This window comes from Dermacentor andersoni, chromosome 6 (genome assembly GCF_023375885.2).
Source record: "Dermacentor andersoni chromosome 6, qqDerAnde1_hic_scaffold, whole genome shotgun sequence".
Taxonomy (NCBI): Eukaryota; Metazoa; Arthropoda; class Arachnida; order Ixodida; family Ixodidae; genus Dermacentor; species Dermacentor andersoni.
In genome coordinates, this window is record NC_092819.1 from 6,321,824 (window position 1) to 6,343,219 (window position 21,396).

At 44.9% G+C, this 21,396-nt stretch overlaps 1 protein-coding gene and 1 pseudogene across 2 annotated transcripts in view; one reads left to right on the plus strand and one right to left on the minus strand.

Annotated features, from left to right (window-relative positions):
- Positions 1-214: 214 nt before the first annotated feature.
- LOC140218725 (uncharacterized) lies at positions 215-3,060 on the plus strand (annotated as a pseudogene).
- Positions 3,061-6,179: 3,119 nt separating this feature from the next.
- LOC126521634 (suppressor of tumorigenicity 7 protein homolog) overlaps positions 6,180-21,396 on the minus strand; it is a 45,772-nt gene continuing 30,555 nt past the window's right edge. For both annotated transcript variants that reach the window (XM_050170337.3, XM_050170336.2), the window contains 2 exons: positions 12,010-12,124; positions 6,180-9,490 (listed from right to left, as the gene is read on the minus strand). In XM_050170337.3, coding sequence (XP_050026294.1) covers positions 8,835-9,490; positions 12,010-12,124 — 771 coding nt within the window. In that variant the 3' untranslated portion in view covers positions 6,180-8,834. The remainder of the gene's footprint in view (positions 9,491-12,009; positions 12,125-21,396) is intronic.

Sequence of the window (21,396 nt, forward strand, 5' to 3'; positions counted from 1 at the left end):
GATTGCTCGGCCTCGAGAAGGTGTGCTAGCCTGCTATCCATTTTGTCTGTCTGTAGATCCGTCTCAATAGTTTTGGTGGTGGAGCAGACGTCTTGCAGAATTAATGCGCACCACTGGACGAGACTCTCCGGCTTTTCTCCACGGGCGGCGGGGGCCCTGCGAACCTCACGGAATTTGTCCCAGTCAGGGACCGATGAAGGCCTTCTTTCTTTTCTGCTCCACTTGTAAGCTGGTGACCGTGATGTAGTGATCGCTACCCAGGTCTATGAGCAGATTCGACCACACGGCTGAGCCAGCGTTTTTAACAAAGGCGAGATCTGGGACAGAGTCCCTGGTCGAGGAGGTGCCACGTCTGGTGGGAAAGGCTGGGTCCGTCAATAGAGAGAGTCCCGCATCTCCCGCCTCCTGCCACAGGCTTCTGCCCTTGACCGTGTCGTTCGTGTAGTTCCACGCGTGAAAGGGGGCGTTGAAATCGCCGGCCACAACCAGTGGAGAGTTTCCGGCGATTTTCGTTGCCCTAGTGATGATGGTTTTGAAACGTTGTCTGTGATCGCTCGGGCTGCTATATACGTTAAGTATAAAAATGCTGGAGATGTTGGATTGACTTGGGATGACTTCTACTAGGGAGGTCTCCGTCTTGCTAGGTCGGAACCCTAGATCGTGTGCGACGAAAGTGAACTTGCTGCAGACTAATGTGCAGATTCCTCTGCCGTGCCCACGGAGAGCCAGAGCTTTGTATCCCGGGAGTGAAACCTGATCAGTCATCGTTTCTTGCAATAATATAACATGTGGCTTTTCTTTGTGAGTGCGAACAAACTGCTGCAGGGTACATCTTTTATGGTGGAGTCCCCTGCAGTTCCACTGCCAAATTCTAAATTGGGTGTGTGGCCCCATCATTGCTGTATAGAGCACCTTCCGGCGTTGCTAGTAGGGTCTCCAGAGAGATGGTTCTATTATAGTGAGAAACTCTATGCGTTCAAGGTTAGGTGGTAAGCGAGTGACGCCGCAGGCATCTTTCTGGAGGAGGCGTTGATCCGATTCAAAGGGTTCGAGTCTGTTCTGTGCCTCAATTATCCATCCATCCATACATCGTCTCAGTTTACCACAGTGTTTACTTTGCGTGCGCTTTGTGCTAACGCTTTGAATGCTACTGGATTCGTCCTTTTTATAGGTATTATTTTTGGTAGCAACAGTAATAACATAGGCTGGACGTCTTTAAAAGAAGGCATGGCCAAGTTCAGCGTAAAAAGGCGATTGAAACGGAAGTTTCTTGGCAATCGCCACACGATGAATGCTCCGACCGAAGACCATGCGGACGTGAATGTTTCGGCGAGTGCTGCAAAGCTTGGGAACTTGGAGAACAATCGCGAAGTGCCGCTGCAAGAACCTCTACTGCAAGGTAATATGATTATAGATATGGAGATCCTATCATTTGTTTTTGCAAAACTGGCCTGCCCGGAATGCAAGAAGACGTCGCTCAGATTGGAAGAATGCTCGCAGCTTGGAATATCATGTGCATATGCTGTTCTACGTGATGCGTGCGCATAGGCACATTCATCTCAATCGTCAAAAAGGCTGGAAGTGCTATTGAGAATAACCTACGTCTTGTCTACGCAATGCGTCAGCTGGGCAAGGGATATTCTGGAGCTGTAACGCTGATAAAAGTAATAAACATGCCACCGCCGCCTTGACATTCGGCCTACCGAAAGATATCTGCAAAGCTCTATAACGCTGCGGAGACTGTTGCGTTTAAGTCAATGATGAATGCCGCTGCTGAAGTGCGTTGTGTTGTGCAAAGTACTGAGTGTGGTGTGTCAGGTGATGGCACATGGCAAAGGCGTGGGCATTCTTCATTGAACGGCTGTGTGTCCTTCATATCCATTGATACTGGGAAAGTTATTGACGTAGAAGGCATGTCAAGTAAATGTAGGGCATGCCATCCGAAAAGCAAGTTGAACCCCTCAAGCACTGAATTTCTGGAGTGGAAGGCAAATCATACCCAGTGCCAAGCGAACTACACCGGTACTGCTGGTGGTATGGAGGCACTAGGGCTCTATCGTATGTTCGAGCGTGCAGAAAGAAGTCGTGGTTTAAAATATGTAGACTTCTATGGAGATGGCGACTCCAAGAGCCACGTGGCTATAAACGACATATATGGTGCAAATAGCGTGCGCAAACTGGGGTGCATTGGGCATGTACAGAAGCGTGTAGGATGCGGACTACGAAAGTTGAAAAAAGTGTTCGTGGGCTTGGAGGCAAAGGAAAGTTAACGGATGTCCTCATCGACCGGCTGCAGAACTACTGTGGTATTGCCATCAGAGCGAATGTGGGAGACCTGCAAGCCATGAAGCAAGCTGCATTGGCGAGCCTGTTTCACTGCAGTTCAACAGGTGAAACACCAAGACATGGTCTGTGCCCTCATGTCACTGAGAGTTGGTGCGGGTTTAACCGACAGACTGCACTTGGTGGTGGATGCTACAAGCACAAGGGAGGCCTTTCCAATGAGGTACTCAACAAAGTGAAGCCAGTGTATACTGACCTTTGTACGGATGAGCTGTTAAAGTGCCTGCATGGAAAAACCCAAAATGCCAACGAGAGTTTCAACGGTATGATTTGGCAACGGGTTCCCAAAGACGTCCACGTGAGCCTGCCCATCCTACTTTTTGGTTTATATGATGCTGTGTGCCACTTCAATGATGGAAGCAGAAGTACAGCAGATATTTTGCGGGAAGCAGGCATCGAACCTGGCCACCACACTCTCGTAGCATGTTGCACCAGTGACCAGTACCGTGTGAAGAAGGCCCAGCGTGAATCAACGGGTGAGGCAAAACATTTCCACAAGAAAAGACGGGCAGCAACAAAAGCCAAAAGGGAGCTCGTGGCAGCTAAGGAGGGCCCTAGCTATGAACCTGGTGGATTTTAACTTCCCAGGGCATGATAATCTTGTTTCTACAAGGATTGAAAAACTTTATTCCTGTTTTTCTCAACACTTGATTTCTTGCACTTTCTTGTTGCGCAAACAGTTATAACTTCGAAATGAATAAATATTTTTCAATTAAATTTTGCACGTTCATTACTTTTTTCCTATCCTGTGCAATGAACTAGGATGAATGAAATCGAATGGTAAGTTTGGATGTAATCATGTTTTATTTCAAGCAATACAGGCAAAAATGAAATTTTTTTTAGTTTTATCTGGTATTTTTGCTATAACTTGATTCCCAATTATTGGATGGCAAAAATCCTAGTTGGTTGCACAGTCTGGTTAGTTGGCTAACTCTGTGCCAAAAAGTTTAGAATTCCTGCTCTCTATTCGTTAAGTATGAATGTTCGCGTAACAGCCAAGTTTGGGCAATTTTTTGTCAATAACGAATGCCAGCATAGTTTCTTTTCACTCTTTTTTGCTTTTGAATAGCATATAAAACGGTGCTTTATAAGGTCAATGGGAAAAAACATTTAATGGACGAAATTTTTAAAAAAATTGAAAAAGGTGGTGACATACCTTAAGAGAGCAGAATGCAATTTACTCAAAGCCTAATGTTCACTGTCTATTCCTTGTAACCTCTACACAGTAATGGCAAAAATAAGTTGCGTTCACAAATGATATGCTGTGACTGAAGGGGATATTACGAGATTCGCAGTTTGTTTCTCCGGTGTTCTCGGTGAGCTAAACAAGGCATCTTGTTTATTTCTAGGGGAAATTAGGGGCATGGTATGGATAAGGCGTCGGCAATGCCCCAATGGGTGGGTTAAATGCGCCCACCCATTCAGACCGCCTGGGGTTTGCCCTCCCTTGCGCACACACTCTAGAAATACTTGGTACGCCACTGCATGTCTTCTACTGCCGCAGCACATCAGAAAAAGCTCTGAAAGGCCTGCCAGTACACTTATTGGGCACATCGGTGCTCATCCTGTGACAGGAGGCAGCAGGTGCACGCGCGTTTAATTAAGGAATACATACTGTGTCCCGTGACAATTGCCTCTTCCCACGCTTGTTGAGCTTCACCGCAATAATTTGCGCACACTTCATAGCGTTATATTGCTGTAGTGAGGCGAAGCTGACTTTCGGCATTATGCAACGCGTCGTGCTTTCCGAGCTTCGAAGCCAATCGCGAGGACCACAAAGGCGGAGTTGGTGCCAATGCATACAGCGGCGAATTCTTTCAATGAAAAACACGGCACAGAACGGCAAGAAGCTTAATAGCGAACGCAGAAGCAGCTATGCCTAGCGTTGCTGCGGTGGTGGCCACCATAGAGTTTCCTACTATGGTGGCCACGGCTGCCAGCGGTTCTGCATGCGAGAGCGCCGGTTCGAGGAACGACGAGGTAATCAAAACGGCGGCGGTGGTGGTGGTTTTAGTAATGCCGTTTCGGACCTGCCATGACGGCAAAAAGTCCGGAAAATCGGATGGCGAAGGGTTCTTGCATCCGAAATGTCAGGCGTTATTATATACATAGGCTCTATGGGGTACATGGTGGTGCCGCGAAGCCATACGAATTATCGGACGTCTGGAAAGTCGGTCGTTGACAAAACACTGGCAACTCCTCCTACTCGAGCCAGCTTTACCGCGACTTTCTTTCCCTTTCAATAAAATTACAGCTAATTTTCGCTGATAGAAGCGCAAATTCCCTGAGTTTTCCCTGAGTTTTTCCAGACTATCGAAAATTCCTGAGAATTCCCGGTTTTCCCGGTTGGTAGACACCCTGTGTAATTATTTGTAAATAAATCCTGCTCGCCTAATCCTGTCCTCCCAAGTTCCTCCCTACGGCCTACAACCCTGACACTGCCCACTTTTCCTTTCTTCTGCCGCCCTGCATGTTTATGTAGCCTATTGCATGGCGAGCTCTCTTTCTTGCTTTCTTCCTTTTTCTGTTATTGATGGCGACGCTCTTCCGAGGTTCCCCTAAGGGACCTTCTTCATTATCATTACTACCTACTCTGGCCTTCTGAGCGTCCGTGGGCCCCCTAAAGAAGCAACAGCGTGGCCACCAAGTCACCAGCTCACCTCTTGTGCCAGCGTGTAATTGAAGTGGATCTCGTCTCATTTAAAACTACCACACCTTCTCACTTCCCTTCTCACAAGCCCATCTTCCTACAGTGCCATCACGTGCTATCTACATGAAGTGCCTCAGCAGCGAGCACTTCCTGAACACACTGCCCCTATTCTAGTACACTGTAACTGTCATAGAGTTTCTCACTATATTACCTAGAGGGAAATCTGGTGCTGCTGCACTGTGGTATGTGTAGGAATGCCGGTATGTTGTGACTTCAGATTGGCATCATTCTTGGAGAGCCAGGCAAGCAATGTTTTGTCTGTCACAATGATTAATTTTCTACTAAAACAGCGCGTAAAAAGCTGGTTTAGCTTTATTATTACACGAAAACATTTTTTGTTTAACTTTGAGAACTTGTTATTGCATGTACACTTATATGATACGTAAAAAGTACCAGCGGGCCGCTAAAGTTGGAGGACAGACGACAACATTCGAGCTCGCTTTGAAACAGTTTGCCGTCTGTTCTTGCTTTTCTTCCCTTCGTCATGCATTGTAGGTGAGTAAAGATGTCATTTGCGTGAATGGAAACATTTTATGAAGATTTTACTTTCATAACGCGTTATTTGTGTAGCCATATCCACGTTTTAGATGAAGCCTCTTACAACACCAGCCAACACAAGCCTCGCAGATACATATACCCATACACCGTCATTCCGATGATGGCACGACACGCCCCTTAAGAATCTCCCATAGATGGTGGTGCCAAATTTCCCTCTAGGTGTTATAGTGAGAAACTCTATGGTAACTGTGGTGAAGTGATTGTGGCCGTTTTATTTGATGTTAAATGTCAGAGCTTGTGGCGAAGTGATCAATTGTGGCCATAGTCGTTCTGCCCGTGGTGTTTAGCGTACTTCGCCGTCGCTGTTTTTGCCAGTTCCTGGGTGGCGCCTGTGCCAGTGATTGATCGCGTTGCCCAGCACCTTTGTGAAACTTGATGTACCTTGTGTGGATGTTGTCGCCGCTTATGACAGTGCCTTAATTATAGGTGGTCACAGTTGCGCTTACGAGCGCGAGAAACTTCACTGGCTTTTGTGTAAACAACGTGAAATATTAGCTAGAAAATCAACACTTGTACGAGCAGAAGCTCGTAGAAGTGTTGCAAGAAATCCAAGCAAAATGGCAAGAAATCCGTAAAATAATGCCAGTTTCATAGTCAGCTTTGCCTCAGTACAGCCATGTTAGGCGGTGAAGTTTATCAAAAAGTGGACAGGTGTCACTGCGTTACTGTGGCGATTTTCTTGTTCTGGAGTCATGGCCGTGTGCTTTTATAAGGTGCGAACAAAGAGGAATCGCGATCAAAGCGCATGGCATGCACCCTGCCAATCCATCATTTGCAAAAAAGAAAAAAGAAACTGAACCAAGAATGGTGACGCCAAAAAGAAAGCATTGACTTTTGTATGACCAAAGCAGTTCCAAGAATATTCAAGCATATTCCAAGCTCCTGCATATTTGACTGTTTAAAGTAAATGCATATATTGTGCACCAACATTAACACCAATTCTGATGTGCTTTAATGATGTCGCTTTAAAATGACATGCGACAAATATATAATTTGTGTCATGTGTTCTTTATAAGCTGCTGCTTTCACGTGGTAATGTGTACATTGGCTGGAAGAGTTGATGCATCCTCCTTATGGAACATGGCAACTTCTCGACAGGAGAGCCACCTGTCAAGCCATTGTTGTCCTTCCGGTTGTGCACCGAATTTCACAAACATGGGGATGGTTATGATACACAAAGAGTAACTGAGTCTTAAAGTAACATTACATACATACATAAAATGTATGTATATACGTATGTAAAACAAGGTACACAGGCCCTTATGGCTGGCATTTCTTGATATCAAGGGAGCCGATGACAGTGTAATCTAAGAGGATTTGTGGAACATACTGGGCACACTAGATGCGGAAGATGGAATAACTATAACCTTTTAAAATGTATGTATAAAAGTAACAAGGTGCTTTAAAAATGAGAAAAAAAAAAGGTATCTGAGCCTATCGAGATGCAGCAGGGGCTTAGGCAAGGGTGCCTTCTGTCATCTGTGTTGTTCATGTTGTATCCGAGACCAAGTCACCAAATTAGAGAGGAGCTGACTTGGCCTCAACCTTTCTTTTTACAAGCGAGGAAAATGGATTGAACAGTCATTAACAGGACTGATGTAGGCATATGATATAGTACCTAAAGCTGACAACGAGGAAGATTTGCAGGGATTGATGGACATCTACAGTAAAGAGGGAGATAGATTAGGCTTGAAGTTTAGTAACAAAAGATTGGCAGTCATTTTTAATGATAATCAGCGCAGCAAGCACAGGATACAGGAGGTTATGCTGGAGGTAGTGGATAAGTATGAATATCTTGGCAAGTAGATAAACAATGGGGCTGAATACCTAACGGAACATGAAAAATGTGTAACAACTAAAAGAGTATTGCAGACTAAGACATACTGAGTCAAGTACCAAAGGGTAGACACATTATGCTGTGCATGTGGAGAGGAGGAGGAAATGGCTGAAGACCCAATACTTTTTTGTAAAGGGCTTCGCCCTACAGTTTAAAGCAATAGTGGTGATTTTTTTTTCAAACCATTGGGGTTTAGGAACAATGGAGGTAAAATACACTTTAAGCAGGAAGAAATAACGACATGGAGGTTATCTGACTGGTGGCTAAAATCAAAGCAAGAATGAAATTTCACCTTCCACTAAGAATAAAATATATTACTAGTCACATCTAGGTGGCGTGTGCCATCGCCCAATTTAAAGGATCCACCCACCCACCTACCCATCCATCCCATCTGACGCTCCGTCTGGGCAGTGTCAGGAGCCTGCTTATCCATGGCATAATGGCTTCAATATTGTGCTTCTGTACTAGAGGTCCTGTGTTCGAATCCTGCTGTCCTGCCATCGGACAAGTGCACAGTCAGCTGTTCAGTGCCATGACCACATTGTTGTGCTAGGTGTATGTGTCCGTGCTGCTTTGTTTAATGTTCTCACATACATAGGTTTTGCTGAGTACATATAAATATTTAATTCAGAGTGCACAGACATCAGAGTGCCAGAGGTAAGAACGGCAAAATCTGACTAGGAGCACTTCGTTAAAGGAACCAGGCCATCCACATCCTGTCGTTTGCTAGGTGAGATCGGTTCACTGCGCTGCTTAAGATCAAGAGATACTTCACATGCTAATGTGAAGTTAGTTTGAGGGGACTGCAATAAAAACATGCTGTATCGTCAGTTATTTCCCTAGATTTGACCAAATCTGTGTTTTCCCTAAAGAAGGCTTAAAATGTTTAGATTTAGGGAAATTTCCCTAGGTGGCAGCACTGCGCATATGTGTTATATGCATCGCGAGACTGAATTTGATTGAATACTGTCTGTGGCTCTGGCTCCGTCTGGATCCTGTCACACAATGTACATAGACGGTACTGCAGCCACGCCAGGGCAAGTCACCATAACGATGCCACACATGCGGGGGCTGCACTAAGGTGACAGCTTGCCCAGGACTTGCGTACTTAGCCATACCGATGCTGTGCGCTGGTTGTCTTTGTTCAATGCTCCTGAAGAGTATGCATAATGGTCCGACAATGCAACACATGCAGACGCACAGGTTTGGTTGACTAGGCATTTCTTTATGGATTAGTTACAGCCTCGAGAAAACCCACGGAGAATGAGAAGCATCCACTCGGCTGTGCACACACATGCATACATGTAATGGGGTGGGGTCTCCCATGGCTACTATGAGCACAAATGGGCGGTGAGATGAGGTATATGGCATGACGATTGTAGGTAGTCAGATCCGTGACAGCTGCTGAAGCAAGCTGGAGGGCAGGAGTGCTTCCAGCTTGTCCAACACGTAGCCCAGAGGCAAAGCAAGCCACGCGAGAAGTGTGCGTGCTGCCAGACCCACAGGCTCTGGATACTGGTGTGTCAGCAGGGCCAGCAGGGCTGTCAGGGAGCACAGTCCTGCTGTGAAGAGGATGAAGAATGGCAGCTCCTTCTTCGGATACACAGAGAGTTCGTGAAAGGGTGGCAAGAGCTCACGGTCTGTTGCCTCTGTGCAGCCAGGGTATGGATAGAAGAGCTGTCCTCGCTCCAGAGGGTATGGCAGCATCCGGAATGTCCCCTCCCAGGACCAGTGCAGTAAGTTGAGAGCCCCCTCAACCCGCTTCCAGTGGCGCAAGTGAAAAAACGCATACGCAAGTGCCTCAGAGTCGCCACGCTTGAGGAGATGCTCGGGTGGCAAGATGAGACTTTTGGCTTCCAACAGGTACTTGGGCACATGTGGGTTGAACTCAACGGCTCGATGCACAGCCTCTACTGCATTCAGCTCGGGGCCTGTCAAACCTCGACGTGCAGCAGCCTCCGTCGAGAACTTGTCAGCTACACCACGTGCTTTGAGCAAAGCTGCTGTGTAGCAGATGCTCGCTGACTTGGGAAGGTTGATGTCTGCATAAAGCATTAAATGAATATCTATAAAAACTATTACACTAGGCCAAGTCTTGCAATGTCAGCAAGTTTCTGAGAAGAACATTCCCTTGTAGACTCACTACCAGAGCTTCCTATCATGGACGAAATAACTTGCAGAGTGCTTCAGTCAGTACAACACATGGTGCTTGGAATTTGTCCAAACCCAATATAAAATTGTTATTCTTTAAACTGCACTTTCCTTAGAAGAAATATGAAAAAGGTACTTCTCACTGTTAAGCACAATAAAAGTGACCAAGAAAATGAGTTGGTAAGCTTGAGAGAGATTTCTGTTTCTAAAATACAGCAATTATATATATGTTTTCACTAACAAGCTGAAGCTTAAAGGGCAATTAACTGCAATAAAATTTGACTTTGGCTAAATTGGTTATGAGTTTATACTTTTGAAGCGAAATAAAATTATGGGGTTTTACGTGCCAAAACCACTTTCTGATTATAAGGCATGCCGTAGTGGACTTCAGAAATTTCAACCACCTGGGATTCTTTAACATGCACCTAAATCTAAGTGCACAGGTGTTTTTGCATTTTGCCCCCATCAAAATGCGGCTGCCGTGGCCAGGATTCGGTACCGTGACCTCGTGCTCAGCAGCCTAACACCATAGCCACTGAGCAACCACGGCGGGTACTTTTGAGGCAATCTTAAAGCTGCAGGGCTGCATAAGTGTCTGATTTTTCTTGCCAAGATCCTTCAAATGGCACCTAAGCAGACAACACGTGCACCTAGTGGTCAGCAGATATGACAAATGTTCAGTGCATCGCAGCTGTGCCAAGAAGTTGTGCTGGCTCTTTGTGCGTTAGTTCCGGTGAGCGGTAATGGCGACTTTTTTTTTTTTTATTGTCGGTGTCAAACAGTTTTGTTTTTATTAGCTTTTCGTGATGCATGCTTTTCAAAAAACGCTGCTCAAAATTTTATTGTGGTTGGCCTTCAAGGGCCTAACCTTAAATTTTCTTAACAGCAACACAAGCCATATTGTCCACAGCACCACTACCATAGAGGCTGCATGAAAAAAAAAAAGAAAGAAAGCCAGGTAAACATTTTGGATAACAAATTTTCTACCTGTGTTCACACTCGTGTTTCTGTAACCCTTTGCTGGGAACAGTGAAAAGCAAGCACGACAGTGACTGTGCATCGGCATAAAAGTGCAGATAAAAGGAAGTGACGCCCTAACCACATCAATTTATCTTCTTTTTTATCAAGGTGATCATCATGTAGCTCATGCCATCAGAACTTGTCATTTATTTCTACAGTAGTATGTATAAATGCTTTATCAAGTCCTGACAAACTGCTTCCTAACCAAGCAAAGTTTTCAAAAAATGGAACACCAGTTTTGTACGTGACTGGCAGTTTCTGTTAATTTGACTATGGTTAATTTGATACCGACCGAGGGTCCTGGCAGACACCCATGCATTTCTATTGGCCCAAACTTTTGTTATTTCGATCTCTAAGTTGGCCATCGTCAGATAAATAGAACTTGACCAGTACGCGCCTAACCACTGTGGCGAGCCCTTTAGTGCAGTAGCGTCCCGACCTCGGCACAGCTGAGGGGACACAGTGCACGCGTAGATCACACGTTATCTCCCGTCAAAAACGGCTATTATCGGATTTTCAAGCAATAACCACAGCTCAAGATGTCTGATGACATATTTTTACTTGATTCTAAAGCTTCGCAAGCTTTTCTTTCGAGGAACCCGTCTGGGCTTCCTTTGCAGCACTTAGCTGCGTTGGGTGGATGTCTCATTTTCCTTTTATTAATTCCTTCTCTCCACCTTGCGGGTTTCTACAGAACTATAGCGTCAAGCTTCACCACATAACACTAGTGCACTGCGGCGAAGCTGACTCGAAAACCGGACGCCAATGTGCTACATATATTAGACCTTTGCCAATTTTGCTTGCTAAAAATCAGGCGCGCGTTAGATTGATACTTCGATTAGGGACTGTAATATCATTTCTGCATTAGTTTTTTTACTTCATATACATATAAAATGGGCATTAGTGTTAAAATAGGGCAAAACTGCAAAATGTGTTCTGGCATTTTTTTCTGCGTTTTGTTTAATTCGAGCCGCCAGATAATTCGATCAATATCGTCGGTCCCGTCAAGGTCGAATTACGATGCTGTATCATAATCAGCTGTATGATGGCATGCAGTGCTAATTTTGAACATACATCTTCACACTGCAATACACAGTGAAAAGAGATTAAGCACTGATAAAATATAATCTTTCTTCCAAAAGAAAAAGCACCGTGCTTTAACATCTATGTTATGTTTAGCGGCTTGTGGGGGAACTGTAAAGTTAGCGACAAAGTTTTACATTGTAGTGCTGCTTTATCTAGTTTTATGCAGCCTTCTGTGCCATTTAAAAATTAGAATTCTTTGCTCAACTGCTAATATTATGTTTGGTTCTATCAATATTAGGGACATTTTAATTTCTAGAATTCCATCAGACATCCTAATTGAAGTGAATAAGATGCATGAACTTGCCATCATATTTGGCAAGAACAGCTTGAACATCTGCATAGGCCTGGAGCTCCAGAAGAGCTTCGATGAGATTCTCATGGATGTTGAAGAGGTTCATACTGGGAAACTCCTTCATAAGCTGCAACAAAGACAATAACTTGCTGTGAACATCAACGCATAGGCCTCACTTAGTGATTAACTCAGCACTCAGGATATTGTACATTCTGGATTACTTCATGAGCCATTACAGTGTGGACATATTCCCCCAGAGACAAACAGGAGGAATGCCAATGTCAAACCCTTTAGATTAGACGCAATTAATAAATATCACATGTGAATGTAAAGATACTGCATGCCTGAAACATGGCGTATTCAGGGCAACAATGATGAATGAGTGTGTGGCAAACACTGAAAGAAACAAAGGAAAAGTAAAGGTGTATACTATAGCACAAAAAGTTATGCGCACTGTCAGAGTAATTTGAGAATGGGAGGGATTTGCCTTGCATGGTATCACATACACTCAAACCTCGTTATAACGAAATGGGATATTACTAAATAACAAATATGACAAAGTAAGTGAAATTTCTTGTGAAATCCCTATAGTGCAGTACATGCAATAATGGATATACCAAAGTAATTCTGGCTCCTCTTCAACTTTGCTATAATAAGGTTTTACTGTACAGAAAGCAAGTAGTGCAAACAAAACACAGACTCAGGAAAGGACATGACACATAGGACAAGTGTAGTGTCCTTTCCTCAGTCCATGTTTTATTTGCACTATTTTCTTGCAATCTGGGAATCAAGATTATATGAAGCATTTTGCACACAACACAACAGGAAAATGTTACCAGACGGCACATGTCCATGTAGGGTTAGCATAAGATGAGCAATTGTCTTTGTAGCACAAACGTATCTGTGATGGCAATGGCAAGGTGACAACACAATGAGGATGGCTGGACAACAAGGTATGATGACTGGTTTATTGTGGTAATGTTTTATTGTCACAGTACCTCTTCTGTTACGATTTGGGCTAATTCTAAAGGTAGTGCACTAGGTAAACTAGGCTGATACCAAACGCGGTGCAATGTCATATAGTGCCTCGAAGTGCTAGCTGCCACAAAGGAAGAATGAGGAGTCTAGTGCACTCTTGCGTGAGGGAAGCAAATCGTTGCTGTACAACGTGATGCATACGCCAACCATATCAAAGTGCTAGCTTGCACATGGGTATTCGACTGGTGGCGGGTGCCTTGCCATGTGCAGCCTTCCCATGGCACACAGTCACTGTTTGTGCAGGTTGTCTGGAGTCCATAAAGAATGTGGATAAACGGAACAGTGACAACTGCAGTGTGCATGAAGAAGGTGAGAGTGCAAATTTTTAAGTCCACCTGAGGGCGCATTTATGCCCGATCAATGGCATCGAGAACACCCTCACCTCGGAAGGTTTTTACGCAGGCCGACCGTCCCTCCTGTGTGGCAGGCTCAGCCACTTTACCATGCTATACAAACCCCAACGGCTGAACGCTTCGAGGAGCAATTCATCGTTCATCATTTTCCCGAGTGCTATAGCTGTGGTGACATGGGTCACATTGCCAGGTACTGCAATTGCCGCGAACCACTGAAGGTTCGAACATTCAATGATGTCTAGGGGGTACTGCACTCCACTTGTTGAGACATATTCACCCTCGTACACATACCCAGGAAGCGTTCCCCACCAGTACCCAGAGATGCTGCAGAAAACTGTTCTCCAGCATCCAATTTCAGCTTGACACCACCACCTGCTCCTCGCATAAGCCGGTTACCATCTCCACGGCGTCGCTATCTGTCGCCACCTCCGGAAAACTAGTCAGCACGGCCATCGGAGGTGAGGTCAGTGGACAGTCTTCGATGTCGACAGAGATACCTCCACACATTTGTACGTTTAAGAATAAAGTGTCTGTACTAATTGACGGAGTTTCAACAATGTCCTTGAAGGACACAGGAGCCACCGTTTCAGTGATGAATCTTGCATTTAAAAGCCGTCTAGGATAAAAAATTACATTTTGCTCGCACCATACTGATACGTTTCATGGAGTGAGTGGGGAGTTGCATCCTGTCGGGGTGTGCAATGTAAACATTATCTTGGATGGTCAAATATTTAACGCAGGGCTTGCTGTTCTACCTTGTTCTACATATTGACGTAATCCTGGGCCTTGATTTTTTTAAACTGTGTGGTGCCACTGTTGACTGCAGAATCGGAGAAATTAGTGTAGGTACGCGCTTTTTGGCTGCATTTATGGAAGGCCCGCCATATTACAAAAGTGTGCTTTGTATATCCAGGGATACAGTTGTGCCTCCGTTAGCTGCAACCTGTGTTTCAATTGTCTGTTTCCCAACCACCAACGAAACGTTCAACGCTACCACGGAGCCCATTCATCTGAGCTACATCAAGAGGAACAGGTTGATACCATATTGCACGCTGTCAGTTTTTCGCGGACGCACTAGCTTGTGGACTGTAAGCTGTTCCAGCGAACCAGCAATACTACCACAGGGTCTGAAACTTGTTGCCTACCATCAAGGTCAAGTGTTGTCACTCACCATTCTTACAGAGGCCCCTGATTCTGCGAATGAACTCCATTTCAATAATGCATGCCTTGCTGCAGACTCTTCCATTCTAACTATGGCGAACGAATCACTCAGCACTAAGCAGCGTCATAAAGTGGCGAATATTCTGCGAAAATATGCCAGACTCTGACTTTTCACAGGAAGAGGGGCCACCATTGTTTCCTCCTTCTCGTACACACAATTGCATAGATACAGGATCTGCCCAACCTTTGCAACAGAAGGCATACAGAGTATCACCATCGGAACACAAGGTGATCAATGACCAAGTCCATGAAATGCTAAATAAGAAAGTAATCCAAGAATCATGTAGTTTGACGGCAGTGCCAGTGATTCTGGTTAAAAAGAAAGATGGTACATGGCAATTTTGTGTTGACTACCGGCGCCTCAATGCGTCACTAAAAAGGACGTGTATCCTCTTCCACATATTGATAGTGCTATCGACTGCCTTCCATCAGCATCTTACTTTCTGTGTGTCGACTTGAGGTCGGGGTACTGGCAGATTGTAATGCACAAGACAGACAAGGAGAAAATGGCATTTACAACACCAGATGGACTTCTTGAATATAATGTTACATATACTGTTCAGGCTGTCTAAAGAGCCTGCAACTTTCGAGCGCTTCATGAACACCATCTTGTGTGGTTTGAAGTGGGAAGTGTGCGTGTGCTATTTAGACGATGTTGTGATTTTCGGGTGCACATTCAGTGAGCACAATGCCCATCTCGATCTTGTGCTAGACTGTTTGGGAAAAGCAAGTTTGGAGTTCAACTCAAAGAAATGCCATTTTCAAGAGCGCCAAACACTTTTTCTGGGCCATCTGGTGAATAAGGACGGCGTGCGACCCGATCCAGTGAAGACTGCTGCTGTTGAAGCCTTCAAACAATGTTGCCCAGTAAAAGAGCTATGCACTTTCCTGGGCCTTTGCTTCCGCCAGTTTATTTGTCGATTTGCCAACATTGTGTATCCACTGACATGCCTTCTTCAGAAGGGCTTTCCCTTCGAATGGACCCCTGAATGCAAGGCCAGTTTTCATGAGCTGAAGTTTCTTCTGGCGTCCCATCCCATTCTCCAGCACTTCAAGAACACGTTGCCTACGCGAGTCATTCCTTAAGCATGTTCGAGCGCAACTACACCGTCACAGAGCGAGAATTTCTTGCAGTGATTTTCACAGCACAGCGCTTCTGGTTGTACCTGTACGGGTGCCCCTGCACCATGGTGACAAACCATCATTCTCTTTGCTGGCTGGTTAATCTCCTATAATCTAACAGGCCAGCTTGCACGTTGACCACTTTGTTTACAGGAGTATGCTTTTACCGTTTCTTATAAAAGCGGCTGACGGCATGCCGCTTGCAACGACGGACTGCGATGCATACAACTACGATCACTATACTGCATCATTGGAGCCAGGATTTCCTAAAATTAACACCTTCAAGACTGAGCAGCAAAAAGACAGAACTTTAGAGCCACGGATCAGTCCTGCATGGAAATCAGCACCATCCACTTGTTGCTGCGTTCGTGTACTGTACAAAAAGAACTATTCTGCTACAGGCCCACAATATCTCCTGGTGGTCCTGGAGAGTCTCTGTGTTTCCATCTTGCGCACTATGCATGACGATCCAACATCTGGTCATTTGGGATCTGCGCGAACACACTACCATGTTCAAGAAAGGTTCTACTCGCCTAAAATGCATCAGACAATTGACCAGTACGCGTACAGCTGCAACGAGTGTCAACGTTAAAAGCGTCCGATGAGCGCTCCTCCTTGTCGACTACATCCAGTGCCACCCCCAAGCACTCCTTTCGAGCAAGTCGGCATCGACCTTCTTGGTCCTTTCCTGCAGTCATCTGATGGGAATTGCTGGATTGTCGTGTGTGCCGATCACTTGAGATGCTGCTCTGAGACAGCTGCTATACCATCGGCTACTGCAACTGAAGTTTGTATTTTTCTACAGTGTTTCGTCATTCTCCGACACGGACCTACACACCACCCACAAACAAATGGCCTTACAGAATGCACCAATAGAACTCCTGATAGATTCCCTATATCCTGGTAGCTGAAGCTAACAAAGAAAAATTCCGTCACGACATAAACATTCATTTCATATTCTAAAAAAAAAAAAAAAAAAAAAAAACTTGTCTGCGTTGCTTCTTGTGAGCCTTCTTTTTTCTTTTTTTGATTTAAGAATCTTAGAGTTTGTCTAAACTTGACTCTTCGTTGTATTATTATTAACAAAGCACTTTATGTTCTGTATAATTGTTTGCTATTTATATTGTGTAAAATTTTTGAAGCTTTTCTTACCCAATGCCCATTCTTCGGGCCTCTAAGGTATTTTGAATAAATAAACTCTTACTAACATGCTGTACGTGTACGTCACGCCAGATCATAAGAACTGGGACAGCATGCTACCTTTCATTACGTATGCATTTAATACCTCACAGCACGAAACTACGAGCTACAGACCCTTCTTTCTTCTTTATGCTCATCCGCCTCGTTATACACTGGACACTATCTTCCTATTTTCAAGCTACAATAATGTTTGTATATCCGAGACCATCTCTCTTGCTGAAGAGGCCCGACGACTAGCTTCTTTGTGCACTCGTTTCACAAGACCGCTCGAAGGCATGCTACGACCGCCGACACCAACATGTGATATATGACCCTGGTGACTTAGTGTGGCTGTGGAAACCAACAAGAAAACATGGGTTATGTGAAAAGCTGCTGGCCCACTATGTTGGACCATACGTTATTTTGGATTGTATAAGCGAATTGACCTACTGCATATCACGCCTCACATCAAATGGCCGATGGACAGCAAAGGCTGAATTTGTCTGTTTAAAACTCTTCACCTCTCGACAGCCTGTTTGACTTGCCCAGCGGGCTGCATCTATGCGGAGGAAAATGTGACACTCTTACATGTGTGCTAGGCTTACGCCTCAATAGGATGTGGTGCATCCAAGATGGGTGAAGAGGAGGAAAACGACGTGCAGCTGGCTAGCTGAATCTCGACAGGCACCCAGCTGATCAAGGCTGTCGAGACTAATTGTGCCTGACCTATCAATAAGTGCCTTTCGTGGGCTTAAAAGTATGTTTAAAGAGTGTTTCAGGGCCCCTTTAAGAAAAATGTTGGAATGAAATGGAAAAGTGGCTCCTGCACAACTATTTTGGGCATGCCTGCAGAACCTGCCACCCTCATGCTCCACAGCTAAACTATCACAGGTGCCTCGCCGTTGATTGGCCAGCAAGCTTTTAAGCAAGTAGGTCTCTGAGCGACTGCTCTGCAGTTATCGCTGTAGGGGCCAGCATAGGGTTGCATTGTGCATCTGTTTCATGACAACGAGAAAGCACCTTTTCTGGGATTTCAAATTGTTAGTGAACCTAAATGGTTAGCACCACATCTTGCCTTCCACATCATTCATGCAGATCAGGTGTCTGATGCAGTTAATTCCTTACACACTCCCTTACTTTTTTGATGACACCCTCTTAATTCGAAAGGATATATTTTTTAATGCTCAACGGGGAATTTCATTTAACAGTGCCGGAAGAGCATGCACACAAAAGGACACATCGTCCGTAGTTAGCTTGTGGTGGAAGAAATCATGACTTCCACATGAAAGAAAGTACAGCGAACTACGATGACCACCTGGGCTTCAATGTGCCATGGCCAGGGTGCAAGAATGTGATGCGTGCAGCAAGACGGGAGGAATCTAGATGCAGAGTGGAACATTTTTTGACAACTGAAGAAGGATTTGACATCCACAACATTTCTATCTTCGCTTCTCGTAGTTTCTCACTTCTCAAGTTGCAAGATGTTGTCTGTCATCTTCTGCTGCTGCCAATCACCACAGCCACTGGGTCTTGTCATCAGAAAGAAGCTGCCTTCTCCCTAACCAAACGAATGAGCTGCTGAGCATCACCATTGAAGGCCTGGAACTGTCAGACACCTGTAATGCCACTGACAATGACCAACATGTTTTTTATCAAGTTTACCATGAAAGTGGCGGGAAAGCCAGGCGGATGTAACCTTTCAGAATGCAGTTGAGAATGTCCACATATATTTGTGGTGGTTTCATTGTTTTATTAGTAGGAAGCACATAGAGGTCCTAGTTCTTTTACTAGATTAGTTATTGAGTGAATAGTTGTGGGATGTGCAAAGTGTCTGTGCTTGTACACATTCAACCAATTGTTGTGTGTAGCAGCCGTAAATTATCTAGATGTACCAGTGTCATGCAAATTATCGTGCCTGACTATGCAAGGGAAGAATATAACGGGCACAACAGCGAGTCACAAAACTAACTCTTTATTCGGTGAACCTGTGCCCACAACAACTAGTCACCTTCGGGCAGAACGATAGTGACGTGCTCATGCGTAGATTGTCGAAATCTGATCCCTGGGTCAAGAGTGTCGGCTATTTATACATGACTTGGCGAAGATTGCAGCATAATCATTGGTGCTTGTGTGTGTTCTAGAATGCACAAGACTGTTCGCATTGCACATGCAATCTGCTTACACAAGCTTCGCGACAACAGTGGCAACCGATAAAACCGGCAATAACATCCAAGATAGTCCTGATGTATGATATATGTATGCAGGTACGTCTTGTGCCGAGTTATAATATTAAAGGCCAAACCACATGTACGCTTGCCACCACGCGCAAGCTCGAGCCGCTGCACTAGCGCAGATGGTGTAGGACAGATCATATGCGTCCATGTGCAGTGTGAGCACAAACATCTGTTCCAGAAAGATATTGGTGCTCTGGCTGTTTCGCATTTCCACGCACCTAGCTACGCAGCTACAATGTGGTACAATCAACATTCAATGAGGCAGATTTATGTCATGTGAGAATGTGCTTTTTCTTTACTTTTTGGCTGTTTAATTACTCTAAAAACAGACAGTGCATTTATCAATATTTCAGCCTTTTGAAGCACCATCAATACCAGGGTACGTTAGTATGTCTATCTATGACTGAGCCAAGTGGGCATGTGCTGATGCACATCTCTTGCAGATGCAAACCACCACTACTCGCGAGCTTGAACGCATCGGACCCGCCGTGGTTGCTCAGTGGCTATGGTGTTGGGCTGCTGAGCACGAGGTCGCGGGATCGAATCCCGGCCACGGCGGCCGCATTTCGATGGGGGTGAAATGCAAAAACACCTGTGCACTTAGATTTAGGTGCATGTTAAAGAATCCCAGGTGGTTGAAATTTCCGGAGTCCTCCACTACGGCGTGCCTCATAATCAGAAAGTGGTTTTGGCACGTAAAACCCCATAATTAAAATTAAAACTATTATTATTGCACGCATCGGCAAGCGCATGTGTGGTCTAGACCAGTTAAGTGTGGAATTGAGAAGGTGGCACGCGGACACCAGCATGGCGAGGTGACGGGCGACCATTGGGCTTCCTGAACGCAGAGAAGCCCAAAGTGTGGAGCATTGGGTGCAAAGAATTAATGAGGCACTTCCGAGGTTTGTAGTGCGACTCCCGGCCAGACACGTGACCCCTTATCATATACAGAAGGGTGACGATACGGTGACGTAGGAGTTACATAAGGTGGGCAGATGAAAGTGCTGACACGAGAAGAAGCAAAACCGAAACCGATACACCGTGACACAACAGTTAGCAGGTGAAAAGTGGTCCCCGGAAAAAGAATAAACCAATTATAAACAATGTAAATGTGTCAATATCAAAGCGCCAATATACGTCTTCCGCATGTGTGTACATGTGTTGAGCATGGATTCAGCTTCCTGGTGTTTATGTAGAGAACACATTTTATGCAGTTAACTGTTCTTTAGTTAAGTATGTTCATAAGTATGACCTTATTCCCTGTGTAAGTATGTAATTGTTCACAATCTTTGTTACAAGTATTCGAGTCACAAACGTTGCTAGTGCTACACAACACATCAACACAAATAAAAAATAAAAAATGACAACCACTTCTCCTCTACCCTCAACACCCCCACCCCCTGAAACTTCTGATACCCCTGTGGCGAACTGGCCTGACAATTAGAAGCTGCCTGCCTGCAGTTGACAGTGCGCACCCCCAACCTATACTGCACTTTTCCCATGCAACATGGGGAATTCTTAAGTTTTCATTTAGTGTAATGCTTATACATATGAATTGTATGGATGCTTGACTCTTTCGTGTCCTTTGATGTTGTTTTTCCCTGCATTGTGTCTCCTAGAATACGGTTTACCCCTACGTCGTATGTGCACCAGCTGTAGTCGGTAGTTAGATGGCACGGGTGTTCTGCTGCCATCACCACCTGACAGCGGGGATATTCAGGCAGAAGGGGAACTGGCTTTCTCCTTTTTTGGCTGGAGGTCGGCATCACATGCTCACTGGCACGCTTTGCTGGACTGCCCTGCGAAAGCCTTCGAAAAGGCCTCTGTTCGCGTGACCTCTGCAAGTGACTTTGGCATTGCTGTCCGGAATGGAGCGAACATATTCATTCGATATCCTTGTGCAGTGAGTTGGTTTTTCTTGATTTGTCAGCGCTCATCAGCATGTTCCATTAGTTGTAATTTGGCTAGCTGGCATTGGTGTATAAAAGGCACAATAAATGCTGTTTGATTTGTTTCCGCTACTGTGTAATCGTTCCTTTGTCCCAAGAGAACACTTGGGACCCCACAAAATGTATTTTACAGTGAAACTGTTTATGGCTAGGCTTCCGTGCATTCTTGTTCTACGTCAACAAAAACTATCATCATCAGCAATGGCTCATCCCTCTCGTAATGTAGAGACTATATATATACATATATATCAAGACAATAAATGTGTTTGTACATGCCATGTGCTAAACAGCTTCGCTGGTCAT